The following is a 20,085-nucleotide window of genomic DNA, read 5'->3' as shown; positions in this document are numbered from 1 at the left end:
GAGTGGGGGGACCATACAGTAGGCTATAATAATAACAATAGCCTAGCTAGTTATATCGCTTACCATAATATGGGAAATAATTGGCTCTCCCCTCCCCACCTTACAGTACAATGTGTCCAAGATAAAAAGAATGTTTTGATGGAGTCATTTAGGCTTCTTTTTATAACTGTGTGCCGTGTTGTAAAAGTCCCTGTTTGGGATCATTTTAAGTACACTAAATTGTCTAAATTCAGACAGCTTTGTGTTTTATTTGTGCATTATGAAACTTTGTAGCCAACAACTTTAATGTAAAGTTAGGGTAGTATGTATCAAAACATATATGATTAAAAACGTCTTTAAATCCATTTAGTCAGTAATGTATTTGTTTGTATTACATAATATAGGCTATGTTGTACTAAAATAAAAAGAAAACACTGAACAAATGGATAACGAGTGAACATAGAAGAAATTTAATTTAAAACTAAAAATGACTCAGTTTGAATGGACATACTGTCAGACGCTGTTCACAAAGACAATATATTCACTCCACTTCCTAAGGTGAGTACCAGGGACTAAAACTTTAATGTTTCTGTAGTCGATTTATTTAGGTGAACCTATATTTAGATTCTTGATTATTTTCTTGAAACGTTTGCTGTCACTGTGTACATTGCCTTTTTTGATATTGGTTGATCCACTTTATCCTCTATGATAAACTCTTTAAAGAGAGTAAAGATGCCATGTGCTGTTTCTGTTAAAAGCCAAGTTGGCTCTTACTCAGCAAAATTGGTCATTAGAGAAAGGTCTTTGTTTTTATAATAGTACAGAAGATTTGACAGTGTGCTACTTAACCCAGATTTTTGTAAATGTCAGAATTGTATTTGTCCCTGTCTTTATTTGTTGCTATATGAGCCTTATTCCACATTTCAAGAAAATATTAATTTTGATACACCACACTGAATGTTTGATGATGCTTCTTTTGGCTTTTTGAAACATCTCAGACTTGAGACAAATATTGGTAGATTTGAAGAGCTTAATTTTCTTCATCAATCCAAATATTGTCCTAGAAGGGTCTAGGTTATTTTGGTCTCCTTAAGCAGAGGCTTCAGGATTTTGCTCAGTTCTCCTAAATGCTAGCTGTGTGGGAGTTAAACCCATGTGGACTAAATTTTCATGGTCTAATTTCCAAATAATTTCCAAAGAACTCCGTATTGTTTACTTTGAATAGCAATTGATGTTTGTTTTTTTTGACCCCATATGGGAGCTAAATCCCCAAAATTGTGAATACAACACACACACACTGTTCTACAGACATTGCTTCTGTGCTCATGTTCCAATAAAAACCTTTTTATTTTTATTTATTCTGCTACAAATTTCAGTTGTTTTGTGCATGCATAGTTTCACACAGTTAAGACAAGTAAGATCACAAAAAAAGATTTCCCTTTCGAAGAGTATCTTAACTTTTAAGCATGCATATACCCCCGTGTCCATTCGTGAACAGTCAACAATATTTTAGCTGCCCCAGAAACCAACCGCCATTTCAATCATCCATTTTGAAAATATAATCCAATGGATCGTATTTCTTTCTTACTACACTGAATAAGACTCAAATAATATTTCTGTAAACTTTCTTTGGCTTTTTGCATAAAGAAGGCAATGCTGCTTCTCTACAAATACAGATAATGAAGGTAAAGGGGAACGAAATTGGTAAGTAGAACTAAGGGCAGTTTATGGATGAGGTTGATTGTTCAATTCATTTTGAGGTATTAAAGTTAAAATTGTAAATATTGCAGCAAAGTGAAAATCACTTCAGGACTGTTCTATAGAACCAGTAGACTCAAAAAAACAAACAATAAACAAGCACATTTATCATAAAATAAATGTAGATAACAAATAAAGCATTAGCAGAATCTCTCTTTTGTGTCGTTTTAACACTTGGTGGATCATCAATGAGTTAAGGTATAGATGATCTGTCAGACTCATGCAGAGTAATATTCAGAATTAGAAAAACATACAATACAATTAAAAAGGCCTATCACAGTAGTAAAGATTAGCAACTCACTGTACATAGAGAGAATGTCCTTCAAGATTTTTTGCAGTTGATGGAGTCTGTTAGTCTTATGCACACTGAAAATTACAAATATATCTCACAGTAAGATAGACATCGTGTCATTAAAGTCAGAAGAACTGCATCAATGCTACATTACACATAATTACAAAACAAATATTGACTTGTCTTAACCAGGGTTGGACAATAGTCTTAAATCTACAGTGTAGGGTGGAGAGAAACAACAGTATACACATAACACAAACACAGAACTTTGACAGGATCATATACAATATTTCCATATTGCCATATTATATTTGTGCTTAACATGTCCTCAGCATTAGGAAAGAGCACACTGTATTGGTTTGGGTGTTTGCTGTAGTTGAAAATTGTCTTCTTAATTGCTACAGTTATTACTCTTATACCTGTTGAGTCAACAGCCACATCAGCATTAGAAATGTTGTCATTACTAAAGGAAAATATGCTTTTGAAAATATACTTTGTAAAAGTCAGAAATGCAGCTGTTGGTTTTGTTTATGCTCTAAGAAACAGCAGCAGCATAATCAACAGTGTTGCTCCTGGCTGTAGTTGTCAGCCTTTGTGCTTCAGCATGGCAGTTTCAGGGCAGGGTTGATATGTTTTGGTTTTCTCGCTCATCGACAGTTCAGAAGTCCAAGATCCATTGGTACTTTGTGCTGGTCTCTTGCCTCTTCCTCTCATACCAACAGAGAACCCATGTAGTGTTTTAACATGTCAGCTCTCTTTCAGGAACTCATCGAGACATCATCCGCACAAATTCTGTGAATGGAAGAAAAGGATATTTTGTTTTACAGTTTACAAGTTTTGAAAAAGAATTCTCAGTAACATATGTGATGTTGCACAAGTGAGCACAACTGCTCCCTAATCTACTGAATTGTAGGAGCCTGCCACGTGTGAGATTTTGTGCCACCGAATGAGCATGACTTAAATTCCAAGTCATGTGTATCTATTGTTTTCGCTACAGGGATCATCATTAATTCAGTAGAACATAAATTGGGCTTCAGGTAAGCTCAACACTCTCACTCAAAAACAACAACAACAAAAAACATTCCTTGCTTTTATACAAATGGTTTATAATCAGCAAAATCAAAAATCAACAGATGCAAGAATGTTTGTTAATCCTAGTAAGTTGCACATATAGGCTTTCTACACACTAATGCATGATTAAAACATTTCCAGTGGGGCTTCTTAAAACCTATTAGCCTACTGAGGGACATCAATCAAGACCATGTTAACCATGATCTACATGTATTCAAGCACTCCAAAACTATACTTTCTTTTTTGATCAAATGTTGCTTGGACATCATTGCTGATGGATTGTATATAGAATGCAGGGAATGTGTGAAATTTTGTTGATGTAAGTATAGTTGCACTACTGGTAACAGCAGCACTTTTGGATATTTTCATCCCTGACAGCCTGCATGCATCCTTTTCTCTGTGGGTAATATATGAGGTGACATAATCCCTTGGTATGGAGATAATCTGACAGACAGACCCACTGCCTTCATCCCTTCACCTCACTATCAGCATGGTAGTAGGATATCAGCCATACACATGTTTTGCTTGTACTTTAAAATGTGTGTGTGTTTAAGAGAGAGACAGAATGGCGGAAATAGAAAGACACCAACAGAGAAAGTATGTGTGTGCAGGTGAAATGTGTTATGCTGTATGAATTGCAAAGTATGCTGTCACATGGGATTCTCTACCTTCAAAGTCTACATGACCATCTCCGTTGAGGTCGATGTCTCGTAGGATGTCCTCCAGATCTCTGTGTCCAACCTAAAAAAGTCAGGTTGTGGGGAAGGTGTGAATGTCCATGGCATTGTGGATACACAAGTAGAGTAAACTGACAAGATTCAGACAGACACCATGATTGATGGAGAGCCACAGAGAGGAAGACAGACTCTCCCAGCAGTTCTGTACCTGTTGTCCTAGAAGTTTTTTCATTGCTTCTCTGAGTTCTGCTGTGCTGATCTGGCCATCACCATTAGTGTCAAACTGGGAAAGAGAAAAATATGGATAAAACAAAGAAAGCAGATTAGTATGTTACTAATTTGTAACACATCTATCTTTCATACATAATGTTTTAACTGTGCACTGTCTCTACATCACAGTAACACTTTATGTCCATTGACTTCCTGGAAGGTATCTAACATTTTTTTCATTTCATTTTTAGTTAGGTGCTAGCTGCTAGGTGAGCATTATGACACGTGTTACATAGTGACGCAGATATGTTAGGGAAGTAAAGGCAGGACTAAAATCAAACTGTTTTCAGGCAGTTCAGGAGCAGACTTTGGGCTTTTTCACTTTGCAAACCTGTTACATATAACACATTAAAGGAAAGGGGAAAAGCCATAAAGCATAATATGACCTCTTTAAAACACATAAATCCCATAAATAATTAAGAGGCCTTGTTAATTTGGCCTTGTTAAAACATGGATATTGCAGTGGGAATTAAAGAGTTTTTGTGAGTTCTCTTTTTTGCGGCCTGATGGGAGTAGCTAAAAGGAGTGGTGAAGGGGTAGTGACTACTTGACTGTAAAGGTGTGGCAGTTGGATTTGAGTGGTGCCGGTGATTTTTTTTGCATGTTTGATGATTCTTGTGAGTTTTTTTCTTGCCTTTTTCTGTGAGGAAGTTGTACCAGGATCCAATGTTGAATGTTGATTGGATAAGTGACCGGTATACTGTTGTTGAAATGTCCTGTCTGACGTTTCTCAGGAGGAACATTATTGTCACTTGTATCTGATATAAAGGTTTTTCTAATGTTTTTGCAATGGCATGGTTGCCATTTCCTTATAAGGTAACCCTCTAAGATAAACTCCACAATCCACTGGTGTTCACACTCTCCCCATGTATTTCCTTACCTCCTTGAATGCATCCCTCAGTTCTTTCACCCCAATCATGTCTGCAGTTTCAGCCAGAAGTTTGGGCCCCATGAGTTCAACAAAGTCCTCGAAGTCAACATGTCCTCCCACTGTTGGATAGATTGAAAACAGGAAGCTAGGTTAACCTTCAGGGTGTAATTGGAGACAAAAAATGACAAGACTTATTGCTTTATATGCTCTCCAGTCTAAGAATTGTTTTGAAGTATTGAACTGAACTCTCCAGTGATGACATTTGATTCTGAATTTTTGTCAGAGGAATGGAGAGACAAAGGGGGGAAATATCATATGTGCTCATATACACACAGACACAGTTTTACTTACAATTCATGTTGATCTGCTGGCTTAGTTCTATCAGCTCCATCTCTGTTGGCATGTAGCCCATAGTTCTCATGCAGTTTCCCAGGTCTTTACAGCCAATAAACCCATCTTTGTCTTTGTCAAACTCCCTGAATGCCTCACGCAACTCTGAGTGTAAGGGAGAGAGGACATGAACATGAGAGAGATGTGAAAATTACTTGAGAATATAGTGAAAAACTATTTTACATTCATATTTCCTGAAACGTAACATACCATCCATTTCTTCTGGCCTCAACTCTCGGTCCTGTAAAGGATCACAGTGCAAGGTTAGGAGCCAAACACTGCTGATACTTCTAAAATCATGCCAATACACAGCATTCCTCCCTCAATATGATGCTGTGAAAAAATAAATAGGCAACTGCAGGTGCCACACAGTGCCAAGACTCTGCAGGTTTCCCTCCAGCCAGTGAAATCACCTGCTGAAGAAAACATGCAGACTTTTGGCACAAATAACACATTAGGTTGTGCTAGACAAGTAAAATAACAGAATCAAGATAAAAATATTAGATCTTGTAGCATTTGTTTCTGTAGAGAGGAACAGTATTTGTAGCGTAGGTGTGCGTGTGTGTAGAATTTTTTTCTGTTTTAGGTATGTTGCTTTCCTTTATGAAAGTGTGGAGATGCAGAGACAATGGAAATTATGCAACAGTTCCCTTATTTGCCAGTCCATTGAATTTAAATAACTCAAACTCAACACCTGCATCCATTAGGAACAGCCATGTGAGAGCTTGTCATCAGAACAGTCAGTAAAACAGCAGCCGTCAACAATGAGGATTTCAATATCACGGTTTTCTTTAGTAACCTTGACTCGTGTTTTTCTGCAACCTGCCATCACCCTAACCCTGCTTTAAAAATTCTCCATCCTGCTACAAATGTCCACCATGCTTATGAGTAATGCAGCCTCATGCATAAATATACACACATACACACACACACATCCTTCCATTCAGCATTCTGGCTATCAAGAAGGCTCCATACTAAAAAAGATTTCTTATTCTGAAAATACCATCTTCTCAGTTCCACCACCTTATTTACATGCTGTAGATGCTGATGTTACAGTGCAAGGTGAATTCTACACTCATCACACATTTCTTTTATTTTGAGTGTGCTGTGTTGTTTACTAATCTGTTGGCATGCACATTATATTGTCTGGACTTACGTACAGCCTGCCGGCTCTCAGCGAAGTCCTTGCGTAGAAAGATGCATGCAGGCCCCAGTATGGTGTGCATGTTGGCTCCGTTCTGGGCCAGGGCCACTAGCGGCTCAAGATAGGCCCCCCCAGAACCCCCCTCCTCACAGGACTGCACTGCTTTGTAGTTCTTCTTCTGGTCCTGGAGCAGCATCCAGGGCGGGGGGCCAGACATGGGAGCAGGGGCAAAGACAGGGGTAGAGACCGTGACTCAGATTGTGGCAGCATGGAGTCAACAAGGAGGTGGGATGGAGGGGGGGTGGGGGGTTCAAAAGCAGGATCAGAGGTGACATATGTCTGTCAGTCATAGAGAGGTGTGGAGTCAGTCATGATGGAGGAAAACACCTCAGTCAGAGGGAAGGTTGTAATTTATTGTGACAAGAACAACTGATGCCATCCATAAATCTGTCCTATCGGTCACAATCCTGCACACCAATGTACAATTCCACTGTTACACCGATGACACGAAGCTCTAAATCCCAATTAGACCCGGTGACCAGTCTAACATTGCAACCCTTCACAAATAAATTACTGGATGTCACACAACTTCCTACGACAAAATCATACAAAATCTGATGTCATTGTTACTGCTCATACAACTCAAATCATAGCAAAAGTAGGTAAACTAGCAACTTATGCTAAGCCCTCGGCCTGAAAAAAAAGGGCTTTGAACAGGACTTTTTGTATTTTGAACCCCATGTAAAGAAAGTTAAGTTTTTATGATTTGAGAAATATAGCGAAGGTTAAGTGTTTTATTTCAGCCACTCATCCATGCTTTTATCTCCTCCCAGCTGGGCTATTGTAACTCCGTATATACTTGTCTCAGTCAGAAATCAATTTATTGCCTACAATTAGCCCAAAATGCTGCAGCTCGAATTTTAACCCCAGATGTAACGTCCTTGCACTGTCCGCCAGTTTCTTTTAGGATTGATTTTTTAATTCTTCTAATTACCTTTAAAGCCAAACAAGGGCTGGCACCTTCCTATTGCTGAGCTATTATCCCCCTATGAGCCATGGCGCAGACTGAAATCCTCTGGTAGGGCACTGCCAGCTGTAATACCAATGATAAAGTTCACTGCACAGCCTATTTTCATGTCACACTGACACTCTTCTAACTTCTCTTTAAGCATTTTTTACAGTCTTCGTCTACACATTTTCTCGCCTTAAACGACAGTTACGGATTATTACGAAATCTGGCCTTAGTTTTGTATCTTTGACCATCCTTTCTAACAGTTATTTTCACATTTACTCACCAAAGTAATCTGGAAAAATCACTGCAACAAAGTCAGACAGGGAGAAAAACAGTAGCAGTCAGATGGTCATACAAGTTTTAAGGAAACTTATAAAATAAGTTTGGCTAACCATAATTTTACTAACACAGTTTTCCTGCACAATGAGAGATTATTACCAACATTTTGGCATTATCTCCAAATAAAGTGGTTTAGACTAAACTGACTGCTCATGTTTTTGCCCCAACAGACTTTGTTGGTGCAATGTTGCCATGTTCCCAGATCCACACTGACAATAAAATCGTAACCGATACCAATAATGGCCAGAACTAAAACAAATTGACCCAACCTGTTATAAACTGAAATAATCCTCTACTACCCAGTTTGTTGGTGTTAAGAAACAACAGAGTTCACACAAGTATCCACACTTCTAGCTTATGATTCTAGCTAATGATACTGTCTAAATGTGTTAGTATTAGTGGTAGAAAAAGTGATAGCACAGTGTCTGCTTGTATGAGGGAATTTAAAGAGTTGATGACACAGTGTATTTACAATCAACAAGACTAATGCTGAATTTGAATTTCCCCCAGAGTTTTTGTGCACATTAGAAAATAATCATGTTGTCCAGGGGATGAGGTTAAAGTTCAGCAAGCCAGTTAATTATAATCACTAATTAGCCATCACCAGGGGGCAAAAGTTGTTCTCACAGCAGTGATCCCAATTACAGAGAGCTACAGGTTAATTAAAAAAAGGGAAATCAGGTGCCTACCAGTGGACAAAAAAAGCAACCTCCAAATAAATAAACCAAATAAAGTCAAATAAGGTCCAAACATTGCTCTGACTAATATTTGAGCTCTGACTAATATTTGAATTAGAGAGAACAGCAGCCTAATATGAGGCACAGGAGACTACTAGAAAATAGACTGTTTACATGCTCTGTGACTATCCACTGCACATTTAAGTTTGTGAGGTTAAAGCAGTAACAGCTTGTCTTGCTTATAAAACATGATAATGTTGGTCATGTTACCGCAGTGTAACATCCAAATCAGTGGAGGAAAATCTATCTAAAAGCGTGTGGAGTGGACTCACTGTCACAGCGAATTACCAAGGGACCATTTTTGCTGTTGCTTTAAATCTCTCAGACATGAGCTAGTACCCATCTTCAGACGCTTTCTTCAGTAAGCATAAGACACCCACATGCATACATGATGAAAAATGAATATACTACATGCAATTATACAGGGTATGACATGCTCTACAAATGACCTTCGCACTCCATCTTTTACCATGCCAGTCTTAATGCCAGTTCGTGCATTTATACAGTCCCCACCACAGGAACGGATGCCCACTGGGTAATCTGACCAAGTGATGCATGGAGCAGGCCTGTCTGTGGGTATATCGTGCCAGAAAAGTACTACGAAGCCACGTGCTCGCAGTTATGTAACCAAAAGAAAAAAAGACAACCCTGAAACAGTGTCAGTGAAAGGCTGAAGTCAAGCAAGAACTTCTCCAGCACCCCAACCCATTTTGCACAGATGGCATAAACAGTTGCTTGTCATATTGTGCTTCCTCAAGGATGTGCAGCTGCCGATATGAAGGAAAATCTATTTGTGGGACTTTCTGCATGCTGCGCTGAGAGTCTATTCAAGCATACACTGATACGATGAGGAGCACAGGTGAAAGAGATGCATTGTACAAAGTAAGTTATCTTCTGGAGCCTTTACAGAAATTGTTCTGAGTGTTCTGCCTCCGTTGTTCTTCGGTTATGCACTTCTGTTGTCGTCTAAAAGACAGAGGTACATTTGAGCTAATCTACTCTGATGTGGTTGAAACAGAACACATGTTTGCGACATTTCCACTGACTGGTCACATCCCACAGGTGCAGGTTCAACAGGGTAGCATCTTCCGCTGGCTCATCAGGTGTCGTACTGTGCAATTTGACTCTAAAGTTTGGTGACAAAATCCAAATTGACACATTTTACCTCAGCCAACAGGTCGCGCACAAGCAGCACCAACCAACTCCTCTGACCTCTGTCTAAAAGGCTAAAATGGGTTTCTAGGGAATGCAACCATGAACTAATGAGCACAGAGGGAACTTGTATCATAAAAGAAGACAGATGATAAAATGCAAATGTCATATGAGTGCTGTGCTAAAGTCAGTGCAATTATAAAGTGGGCAGGATTAGAGGAAGGAAGGAACTCAGCAAAGTCATAATCAGTAATAAAGACTATAAGCTCCTGTGTTGGCAAACACTGTTTGAAACTACAGCATGAGACACAACCTTTATCTTGAAATGCTCCATTATTCTCGCATTTGCTCGGACTCCAGCAACACAAAACACAGGGAAGACAGCCTATTATTAAATATCTAGTCACACAGCACACAGGATTCACTCAGAAAAGGTCCAGTCAAATAGTCATCGGTCAGGTTGGGGACACACCATGAGACAAACATGCACCACCAGTCAGGGGATTCAGGGAGACCGCGGCAGAGTGAAAAACCTCAGAGCGGACCTTACCTTCTTGGTGAAAATTTTAAGCGACTTTACAGAGTTGCCCATTGCAAAAAAAAAAAATCCTTCTTGTTTTATGTTTTCTCTCTAACTGTGTCTGTGTTGGTGTGGCTGTTTGTAAGTGTACGTGTATGCATATGTGTTAGCATATGTTCCCGGGCATGCATGGGAATAGGAGTGATTTGAAAGGGAAAGAGGGTTCAGAAGGTTACTGACACATATAATAGGACATTTGGGAACAGGCAGGGAGAGGAGTGGAGATATCATGTGAGGTAGAGAATAGACAGAGGGGAGAGGACGAATGAAGTGTACAGGGAGGACCTAGAGGCAAGGATGCTGGGAGGCACGAGGGGAGGGATGCTGAGGTAAAGGAGGAAATATGTACAAGAACAAGAACAAAGGACAGATCAGAACAACACAAAGATAAGCGAGGGAGAGGAAGCATGCGTGCGATCAGAGTGAGATGCAAGCGCCAGGAGTAGAAAAGGCAAGATTGCTTATTCATTCCATCCCCTCTTCTACAGTGTCTCTCTTGCCTCCCTCCCTCCCCTCTACCTCTCTCTCTCTCTCCCTCCCTCTGTCTGTTTCTTGCTCTTTTTCCCTCACTCTCTCCCCCTCTTGCTCCCCCCCAGTTTTAAAACATCTATGCGAATTGGACAGAAGAAGCTCGTTTGGACAAGCGTATTACCTTCCCCTGAGCGAGACGCTGGAGACACTAATCCAAACATGCGCGCATACACGCACGCACACACACACACACACACACGCACACACACACACATACACACACACACACACACACACACACACACACTTGATTAAGCACACGAATGTGGGGCTGTGGAGCTATAAATATAACATGCTCTCTCTTTTCACCCCCTACTCTCCCACATCTCCCACATCTCTCTGCCCACTCTTCCCCCAGCATCCATCCCTCTCCCTCTCTCACACACACACACACACACATACACACACATTTGCACAATGTAATGTTAAGTTTGAAGGGCAAGGATTCAGATCAAAGGCAAAATGTGCAAGAAATGACACATAGATTCTGAACCACCAAGGATGCAAACCAGCACGTGCAAATGCAAACACACAAACAGTCGGGCAAAAAAAAAGCTCTTTCTCAGCCTTTTTGGTCCACACATTTCAGATAGAGCTATTGTATTTTTTTTTACAGCTATAGTGACTTTGCAGATATAGATCTCACCCGCAAAAAATCTGTTCAGCTTATAAAATATACAAAATTGCAATATCTTAATATGTCGAATGTTTTATGAAAGTGGTAAAATTATCTTCATTTTGCCTAGCTACAACCTTAATATGTTGCACTCACGTTAATGAATTAGTAACAATAATCCAATTATATTATACAGTAAGTAATACTATTATAGTAAAAAGAGGTCATAATACATAATAATGAGTACATTTGCTGATAATGCTAATTCAGGACCTTTACTTGAATGGAGTATTTTTACACATACATTAGTATTGTTACTTTCACTTAAGCTAAATATTTCCTTCAGTTATTGTTAACACTTCTTAAAATTACATCTTTTCCTTCTCTCTCAGTAAAAAAAATCCAGACTCTGTGGATGTGCAAATATTTATCATTTAAAATTTTTTCACTGCTGGACATGAAGATTTCTCCCACTTTCCTTCTTTGTGGTAAAGTCCATTCTCAGTGCTCGTGACTGGAGGTTTCAGGTTTCTACTGCGCACTAGTGTAAATTTGCATGTTGAGCCATGTTTGGCTTCAAAGCTGGGCTTGTGCATACATGTTTAAAGGTTTATGGTGAGCACAGAGATACTTTCTCCCATCAACAGATAAATGTGAAAACAGCCTTCTAGTGTCATTCTCTGCACATACATCATTCTGGACAGTGAAGGTCAAACATCTAAGAGAAGGAACAATAAGCAAAACAGTTCTTCCACCCCTGTCTAAAACTACAAACCACAACAGACACTATAAATCCTCATTTTAGGTTTTTATAAGCAGCATTCACTCCTGAGGTCACTTTAATGGCAGTCACCGCAACACTATTGGACATCCTTATTTCCCTCTCCTGTTTGACCTTGTCTATGCTCTGCTATTTTAATAAGCACATTCACGCCGAAGTCGTTTCAGATCTCGCTCCCATTCAATATCTCTAAGGCTCCTCTGTGTTGTTCAGTGGATGATTCATCCAGCCTCTCACCGGAGGCTCATTGTGAACTTCAGAACACATCAGACGTCAGACACAAGAGCCGTCAGCTCGCATAATGTCAGACCACAGTGTGCACGGGCATGGGATCCATTTCGCTGCCCCCCCTCACACACACACACACACACACACACACACACACACACAGACACACACAATTTACTTTACACATTTATATAACTGCTTACATGCTGCATATCGACAACATCTCAGGGGAAGATTAATCTGACTATCTGAGGATTATTGGGGTTCCAATTTTCAGGAGTCATACACAGATTCACAAAATATTAATTGTAGACAAATGAAAATAAATCTAGATGCATTCAGAAGACAAGAAGGCCATTCAAAGAGGCAATATTAATATTTGCATTTGCTTTTTAATGACCATTTTGAGGTCAAACATAATCCTGTTTCATCCATTGCCATCAAGTGTGTTAAATGAACTGAGAGCTGTAGGAGGGTGAAGGCAGGGATTGATGTAATAACAAGCTCTCATGCATCATCAAATTGTTCTTTTTCTTATTTTAAGGCAACATTTTGTGTCTTGCTTTTTATTTGCACAGTCGAAGGAAACATAATCATGTCATAGTCAAACGTGATCATCTCTCTGAAGCTGCGGAGTTTACAGTGTATTCTGAGATGAAAGCAAAGGGGTAGAGACGACGAGATTTGTGTGTGTGTGTGTATTTTTGTCATCATCAGGACACTTCTAGGGAGTGAAAAGAAAACATGCAGTGCACACTTGCGTCATCTTCTTGTGCTTGGGCTGAGACGTCACAGTTTCATCCTACAGTTCATTCATTCATTCAAATCAGAACAGCGCAAATTTTCATGCAGATTATTCTGATATTTCAGTGTTGTTTTTTAGACAGTGTGTGTACTACATGTACAAACAGCTATAAGTCTAGTTAAAAATCTAGTGCGTCAGCAGAGCAAAAACATTGACACGTCTCTTTTCAATCAGTTAAACCTCTGTTTCCCCTCTGACTCATTTATCATTTCCCTGCCTCGCAGTGTCTCTCACTGATTTTCCCTTCTCAGCCTCAGGTCTCCATAAATATTTAGTATCATCATGCACACACATATACCTCCAGCACGTGCGGTTGTGCTCGCAGGCTCTGCCTAATCCTCATCTCACAAAGGGATTTAACCAAAGAGTGAATTCTACCTCCTCCTTTGCCAGCACAGATGTAAAAATATCCATCTGTGTCTAAAAATAGCCTGTTATACTCTAGACATACTGGAGGCATATGCTGTGGTGAATACAATGATGCTACCCTCTTTCCTCTCATTTCCACCCAGATCTTTCACCTTATTTTACTCATTTTTGTTCTTTCTTATTTTTTGTAATGCATGCCTCTTCTCTCATCTCACTCCTCCTCGGATGTAATGAAGGTCAGTGTGACCCCGGCAGAGGAAAGTGGGAGAGAGGTTTTGAAAGAGTAAAGAAAAAAGGGAAAGGCAGACAGGAAACGTCAGTGTGAGATGAGTACCAGGAAAACCAGGCGAGGAAGTGAGAGGCTAATCTGTGTTTCAAAGACCTTTCCTCACATTGTCTCCCGAGTTGTCAGGTGGGAGCGGGGAAGTGAGACTTGATGAGTGTTAGTCTTATGTAACTATCATCAGGTCATTCCCTCCCTATTTTACTCTTTGTCCTCATCCCAATTTATCCAATTGACTCGCTTCCTTCTCTTTCTTTCCCAGCCCTTTCACTTCCCCTGTCTCACTGATGTGACACACAGTGGAGTGTTAATCTTTCCCTCTCTATAACACACACACACACTTTTTCTTTGAGTTCAGACCTATTAGTGCAAACGGTACTTGCACCCTCTGCTGGTTAATACGCATATCCTCTCATCTAAATTTAATTTGAAAAGAAAATTGTCATCTCCTCAATTACATTTTCTCAGCAGTAGATAACAGACGTCTTTCAATAGCCAGTCTGAACCGCATCTGCAGATTTCCTCAGTGAGGGTTTGTAGAACAAGGTCACTGAAGGTCACACAAACTGAGGGGTGTGATGATTGTTCAGAATCTCTTAAAATAGAAACTAAATTTCTACTGGGATGAAAAATAACTGCTCATCCTTTGTCCTTCATCAAGGTGTCTGGTGTAACGTGGATAGTTTCAAGGCCTGAATGTAGAGAAGTAATGGGAGCTTTGTGAACATGCGTACCTTAAATATATGAATTTGTACATTAAGAAAATGCGTTATCAAATGAATCACTGTAACCTATCTGAAACCATCAAGCTGCAAAACACATTCAAGTAAGCACATTTCACATTTGTCCCTACTCTAACCCCCACACTAGCCTTTTTGCTAATCATGATTCATCTTATGAATATGAAAGTGTAGCTTGGAGAAACATGCCACCACATGCTGGAAACCAGCTCTTTTTATTCACCCCTTTCTCAAATTTGCTCTGTCAAGTTTGCTAAAAAAATAAACACTCTGCCTTCCTCCAGTCTCTCATAATCAGGTCTTGAATGGCTATTTATAGCTTCTTCCACTGGCAGCAAACTAGTTCTGTTGGGATTGTATGCAGATCTTAATGTTACATAAGAAAATATGAAATGAAAGAATTTTAAAAGTGTTACATCTCACCCTGCATTCATTGCCACGCTGCCACATCTATTCAAGGAGCATTAAAGGCATGTTATTATGACTGCATGGTCACTAAAATGAAACAGCTTGGGTAAGATGCTGAGCAGGTGCAAAGATACAAAAAAACATGCATGCACCTACGGTTTTCTTTCTTTTCATTCTCACACTGTTCACCCTTTCCCGCTCCCTCGTCCACACAAACACCGATGTGCACTACTGAGTGGCATCTGAAATCCTTTATGACTATTGACATCTGTGTCCGACTTCACAGTGACAACATCACAGAAAACAGACAAACGTGTCCTCTTGGAAAACTTGATTCAGTGACAGATTAAACATTCAGGTTTGCTAAATAGCTAAACTGTGTGTGTGCTTTTAATGCGAGTTGAAAACTATTCAAATATACAACATAACACTTGAAAAACCACTGGAAAAGATCAGAATTTAATCCTTGATCATTTATAGATTTGGTGGAAATGACAGAATATCTGCCGTTTCCACACACGTCAGCAGCTCTAGAGACTTTATATAGCACACCGCTGAATGGGTTTTGCCTCACCGGAACCCCAAAGACTGATTGAAGCTCTGGCCTGGATTGAGAGCAGTTATTTCTGGAGCACATTAGCGTTCGGGGAGGTAATTGTCCCCTCTTGAGCTTTTTATCAGTGAGAGTAGGATTTCAATGAAACAAGAAAAAAAGACAGGGGGGAATTATGCTACCAACCTACTGTACAGGGCGATCTGTCGGAGTCAGAGAGGTTCAGTACCCTCAGAAAACTCATGAATTAGTAGGGTGAACGAGTGATGCAGGGAGAAACAGATACACCCTTTATTTGCCGTTGACCCTAACTGACCATTGTCTCAGTAAAAGTTGTTGAGGTGAATGATATTGTGGTTTAAATGGTTTACTTACCTTTGTGTGTGTGTGTGTGTGTGTGTGTGTGTGTGTGTGTGTGTGTGTGTGTGTGTTTTTGTGTGTGTGTGTGTGTGTGAGTGTTTGAAGGAGTGACAAGCTCTCCTCATTGAAAAAGTTTTCCACACATCGGGAAAGCTGATCCCCCTGCTGTTGCTCAGGTGACAGTCACAATGAAAGCGGCTGCATTCATTTCGGGATGCGTGACAAGATGCAGCCCCCACGCCATGGAACTGATCAGACACATACATTGGAGCAAGATTTGGCCTGAATATATGCATCCATTTTTAATCTGCTCAGCTGGGGTGGCTGGAGGTCCAGTCGCACATGCCTTCAATAGGTCCCAGTTTCACCTGCATCTCACCTGTGAACCTCCACCTGCTGTTGGCTAAACAGCTCTGCAGCTGTGATGCACTTTTTAAAATAAGAATCCACTCTACAGTGAATTTGGCAATATAGGAGAACATAAAACTTTCATTTTGTTTAGAATATGGACATAATGTTGACTGTAAGCCACCAATACTGATAGACCTGGCATCTCTTACACTGGGATCGGTGTGAAGATTAGATATTGGAGTTATTTTTATCCAATTATACTCGATTCATACTCTCATTGATGGACTTTAATAAGCTCTCTTATTTTTTTCCATGGCTCCATTAGCACCTCCATAGCACTCCATGTAGAGGGATCTCTCTTTATAAAATGTCACTGAGACATTTACAAAGATTTCTAAATCGGATGAAGCAGTTTTATTTTCACAGGCTACATGTGTAACTTTTTCTTAAATGAATGAGTGCCCCTATGTGTGAAGCAAGTCAGGGTGAAGAAATTAAAGCTTAAAGTTTAAATTAATGTACTGATTACTGAGATGTTGTGCAAGTTCCCTCCAAATGTTGGATTCTTGAATCAAGATAAAGCTGCTGCTGATTTATTTACTTTACAGCTTGAAATGTTGCCCTTTTGCATTGTGTTACACAAAACACCCACACATGTAACAGCGCATAAGTGAGATTTGAGCAATATAACACTGTTTAAATTTAAATCGACTATTTTGTTGCATTACATTTAGAAAAGGTAGGGGGATGTTCAAATGTTGATTTAGTGAACTAAAAAACTAAAAGAAAAAATGGAATATTCGCCACACATTGTGTTTTTGAATACTTTTAAGAACTTTCAAAAGTTCAAAAGTCTCTTCACTATGCCACTTACCTGCCCGAAGACTGACTTCACTATGGGATGAAGACTAGAGTCATATTCAGACATGGATGCGCTCAGTCTTTTGGACGTGCGGCTTGCTGCGGGCTTGAGAGGTGCGCTGGTCGCAGGTGGGTCAGAACTGAGGCTGGAGGATGATCCGGTGACGACTCTCTCCCTGGACTCGAAGAAGAAAGCCGCATCATCCGGTTGTTTTGGATAAGATGGAGTCGGAGAGGTCCTCCTGTCCTGCCGGGAGCCGCCTTGGTGATGCGCCGCAGGAGGCAGCTCAACTCGTGAGGAGTCGTGGTGATGATGGGGGTGTTTGGACCTGGAGGACTTGCTGCGCTCTTTCTGATGCCGGCTCGTCCTGTGTCTTGCGTCCTCTTGTGCGTAACCATCATCCTGCGGGTTCGCCGGCCGGTGAGAGTGGCTTGTCTGCACCCGGTGATCACCTATATTTCGAGAGTCGGCATGTCTTGGTTGGCAGAGAGGTCTCCGCGCACTCGTCTCGCAGTCCTCCGCCCACACTGCATCATCGCTGCCTCCAGCTCCGGTGGAGGGACGGTGAATGCGGTGGCCCCGGTGATCGTGTGGACCGTTACTCGAGTGCCCGGACCTGCGGTTGAGCCCCGATGATCTCAGCAGAGAGGTGGTGGACTCGCTTTTGGGGAGAGAGGAGCTCATCGTTCGCTTTCTCTCGCTTGACGGGCGAAGTGAAGCTGCTGGAGGCTGGAGGTCGAGGAAAGGAAAAGAAGGCAGTCCTCCGCCACGTGCAGGTGGTTGCGCATCAGCCAGTTGGACCCGACTCTCTAAACCACATCCACACACTCGACCATCACTGCACAGTTCGCGGTGATGAAGTTGAAGCAGCAGCCACCTGACTGAGCATCTGCAGTAGATGTGGAGCTGATCTCACAGCCGGGCAGTCAGTCTGACGCTTCACAGGAGGCTCCGCTAAGTTTGGATGACAGCACTGTATTGCACTGCCGCGAGTCACACGCAGTGCACGCGCAAACTTCATTAAGACCCACGTCACTACAGATCATTTCTCGCATAATGAGTGGCTTGATCCCCTTTCTATTCTCTAAGTGTACACATCTTTAAATGGACACATGGTGTTAGACAGATCGATTCACTCAACAGTGCACATATGTCTTTTTACAGCATTCAGAGAGGCCCTCGTCCAACAGATTTGATGACTTTTTCGCAAACTAAGTTCAATTTAAAGACTCTGAATCAATGCCAAATAGACTCACAATAAGGTACAAGAATTTATCTTATTACAACACAGGGTTGTATGACGAGATTAAGTTGTAGTTCTCTCACAAAAAGCAAATGTTATATGGGCCTACACATATTATATACAGTAGATGGGTGGATATATAACAATTCACAGTCAGAAATAATGCAAAATGAATGAAAAGGTGGAAATCAAAGAGTGCAAAAAATTTAAAAGGATTACACAAAAAGGAGGTCAAAGTGACATTTTACACACTTCAGCAGTTAGGCCTTTTGAGCTATGAATAGTAACATAACCTTTTTGGAATTAACACATTTACTCATTAGTCAGCATCAAGATAAACAAACTACTGAGAACAACATAGAGCAGAACATCTTCTAAAATCTAACAACCATAATCATTTCTGCTCTTATATTCAAACAACTTCACACTGTTCTGTCTCAATCATCTTTCCAAATATCTCAGGGGTCAATTACCAACATCTTCTAGTCCAAACTAAACTAATAAAAATACTTTGGCCTCCATTTTATTTTTTAATGTCATATTTTTGTTTTGTTTTATATATTATTTAAATTGGCACTTCTCCATCTTCTTATACATTAGTACCCATTGCTATTTCAATTGAATTTATTTGAACTCACTCATTCCAACTTTTGCCTTCATGAGTCAAAAACATTTTTGTTCTACCCATACAGACAAGATGGTTGCATAGTCTGGGTTTAAAATTGGTGCCAAGGCATTGAACACAATGGAGTATTTGACTGTGAGTTACTCAAAACAATAACAGCAATGTTCAAAAAGGAAAAAGAAACATTGAAAATTAAAGCGTGACACTCCTTCAGTCTTATCCCATCTGCAAACCCAGGGTCATAATTCTCACAGCAGATGTCCAGGGATGCAGGGCAAAAAGTGTGTGATGATGTTAATATATGGAGCCAATTAAACACTCTAAGCTCTCACGAACTGTGTTTCGTCAGGCAAAGCTGAGAAATGAGCAGATTTTGCCCTCCTGTCTCTGGGGAATTTTTGTTCACTGACATCTGTGTCTCTGCCTCCTCTGCTCTAGGGAGAGGCAAAGTATCTTCACTTCATAGCTTCCACCCCCCACTGCTTTCAACATTGGCCTGCTTTAACTCCTCTGCTTTTTATCCTCTCTGCAGGCAATTGTCGCCAATGCTGAGACACTGTTACTCTGGCCAGTCAATATTAGGCGCAGTCTTGTAAGTTACACTACTGGCCTCATCATCCCATCAACATCTTCTCTTTTTTGATGATAATAAATAAAAATGATGATGACTTTGGAACATGGCATCCCTATAAATGTAAATGTTGTAGATTTTTTTTTATCTCTAGCACTTTCTCTATAAGCTGCTCTTCATATGCCCCCCCCCCCTTCTGTAGACTTTGGGCTGCAGCAGGGGACATACAAGCCTCAGGGTGCAATATGGCCCATTTAATGTCCGCAGAGACAGAGAGAGTAAAAAACAACAGGAAAATATGGTGTGAGGTGATAAACAACACAAACATGTATTTTAAAAGAGGCCAAAAACAGAAATAACAAAAGAGAAAAAAAAATTGCTTAAAAATCTGAAAACAGCAAAGTGAAATGTTTTGTTTTCTCTTTTTGGGGCCATGTCACATTCTATTTGCATTTACCGCCCCCCCCCCAATCCCTACCACCCTGAC

At 40.4% G+C, this 20,085-nt stretch overlaps 1 protein-coding gene across 2 annotated transcripts; it reads right to left on the bottom strand.

Moving 5' to 3' along the window:
* Positions 1 to 1,302: 1,302 nt before the first annotated feature.
* Positions 1,303 to 19,028, bottom strand: cabp1b (calcium binding protein 1b). Of its 2 annotated transcripts, XM_046066742.1 has the most exons (8): positions 17,172 to 19,028; positions 6,469 to 6,636; positions 5,519 to 5,549; positions 5,270 to 5,413; positions 4,928 to 5,037; positions 3,986 to 4,060; positions 3,769 to 3,841; positions 1,303 to 2,821 (listed from the first exon to the last, which is right to left on the bottom strand). In XM_046066742.1, exons 1-8 carry the CDS (start codon positions 17,841 to 17,843, stop codon positions 2,796 to 2,798), a joined length of 1,299 nt encoding a protein of 432 aa, XP_045922698.1. In that variant the 5' UTR covers positions 17,844 to 19,028; the 3' UTR covers positions 1,303 to 2,795. The 2 variants fall into 2 exon arrangements, with proteins under 2 accessions (XP_045922698.1, XP_045922699.1); XM_046066743.1 differs by lacking the exon at positions 6,469 to 6,636.
* Positions 19,029 to 20,085: the final 1,057 nt, after the last annotated feature.

The sequence above is a fragment of the Micropterus dolomieu genome, linkage group LG13, assembly GCF_021292245.1.
Source record: "Micropterus dolomieu isolate WLL.071019.BEF.003 ecotype Adirondacks linkage group LG13, ASM2129224v1, whole genome shotgun sequence".
NCBI classification, from domain to species: domain Eukaryota; kingdom Metazoa; phylum Chordata; class Actinopteri; order Centrarchiformes; family Centrarchidae; genus Micropterus; species Micropterus dolomieu.
Note: the sequence above shows the minus strand (reverse complement) of the source record. Positions and strands in the feature narration are given on the sequence as shown.

Coding starts and splice junctions, on each gene's coding strand:
- cabp1b (XM_046066742.1), bottom strand. CDS start 17,843: ATGAGCTCCTCTCTCCCCAAAAGCGAGTCCACCACCTCTCTGCTGAGA. Junction 5,550..6,468: donor TCGCTGAGAGCCGGCAGGCT/GTACGTAAGTCC, acceptor GATCCTTTACAG/GACCGAGAGTTGAGGCCAGA. Junction 4,061..4,927: donor TGAGGGATGCATTCAAGGAG/GTAAGGAAATAC, acceptor TCTCTTTCCCAG/TTTGACACTAATGGTGATGG.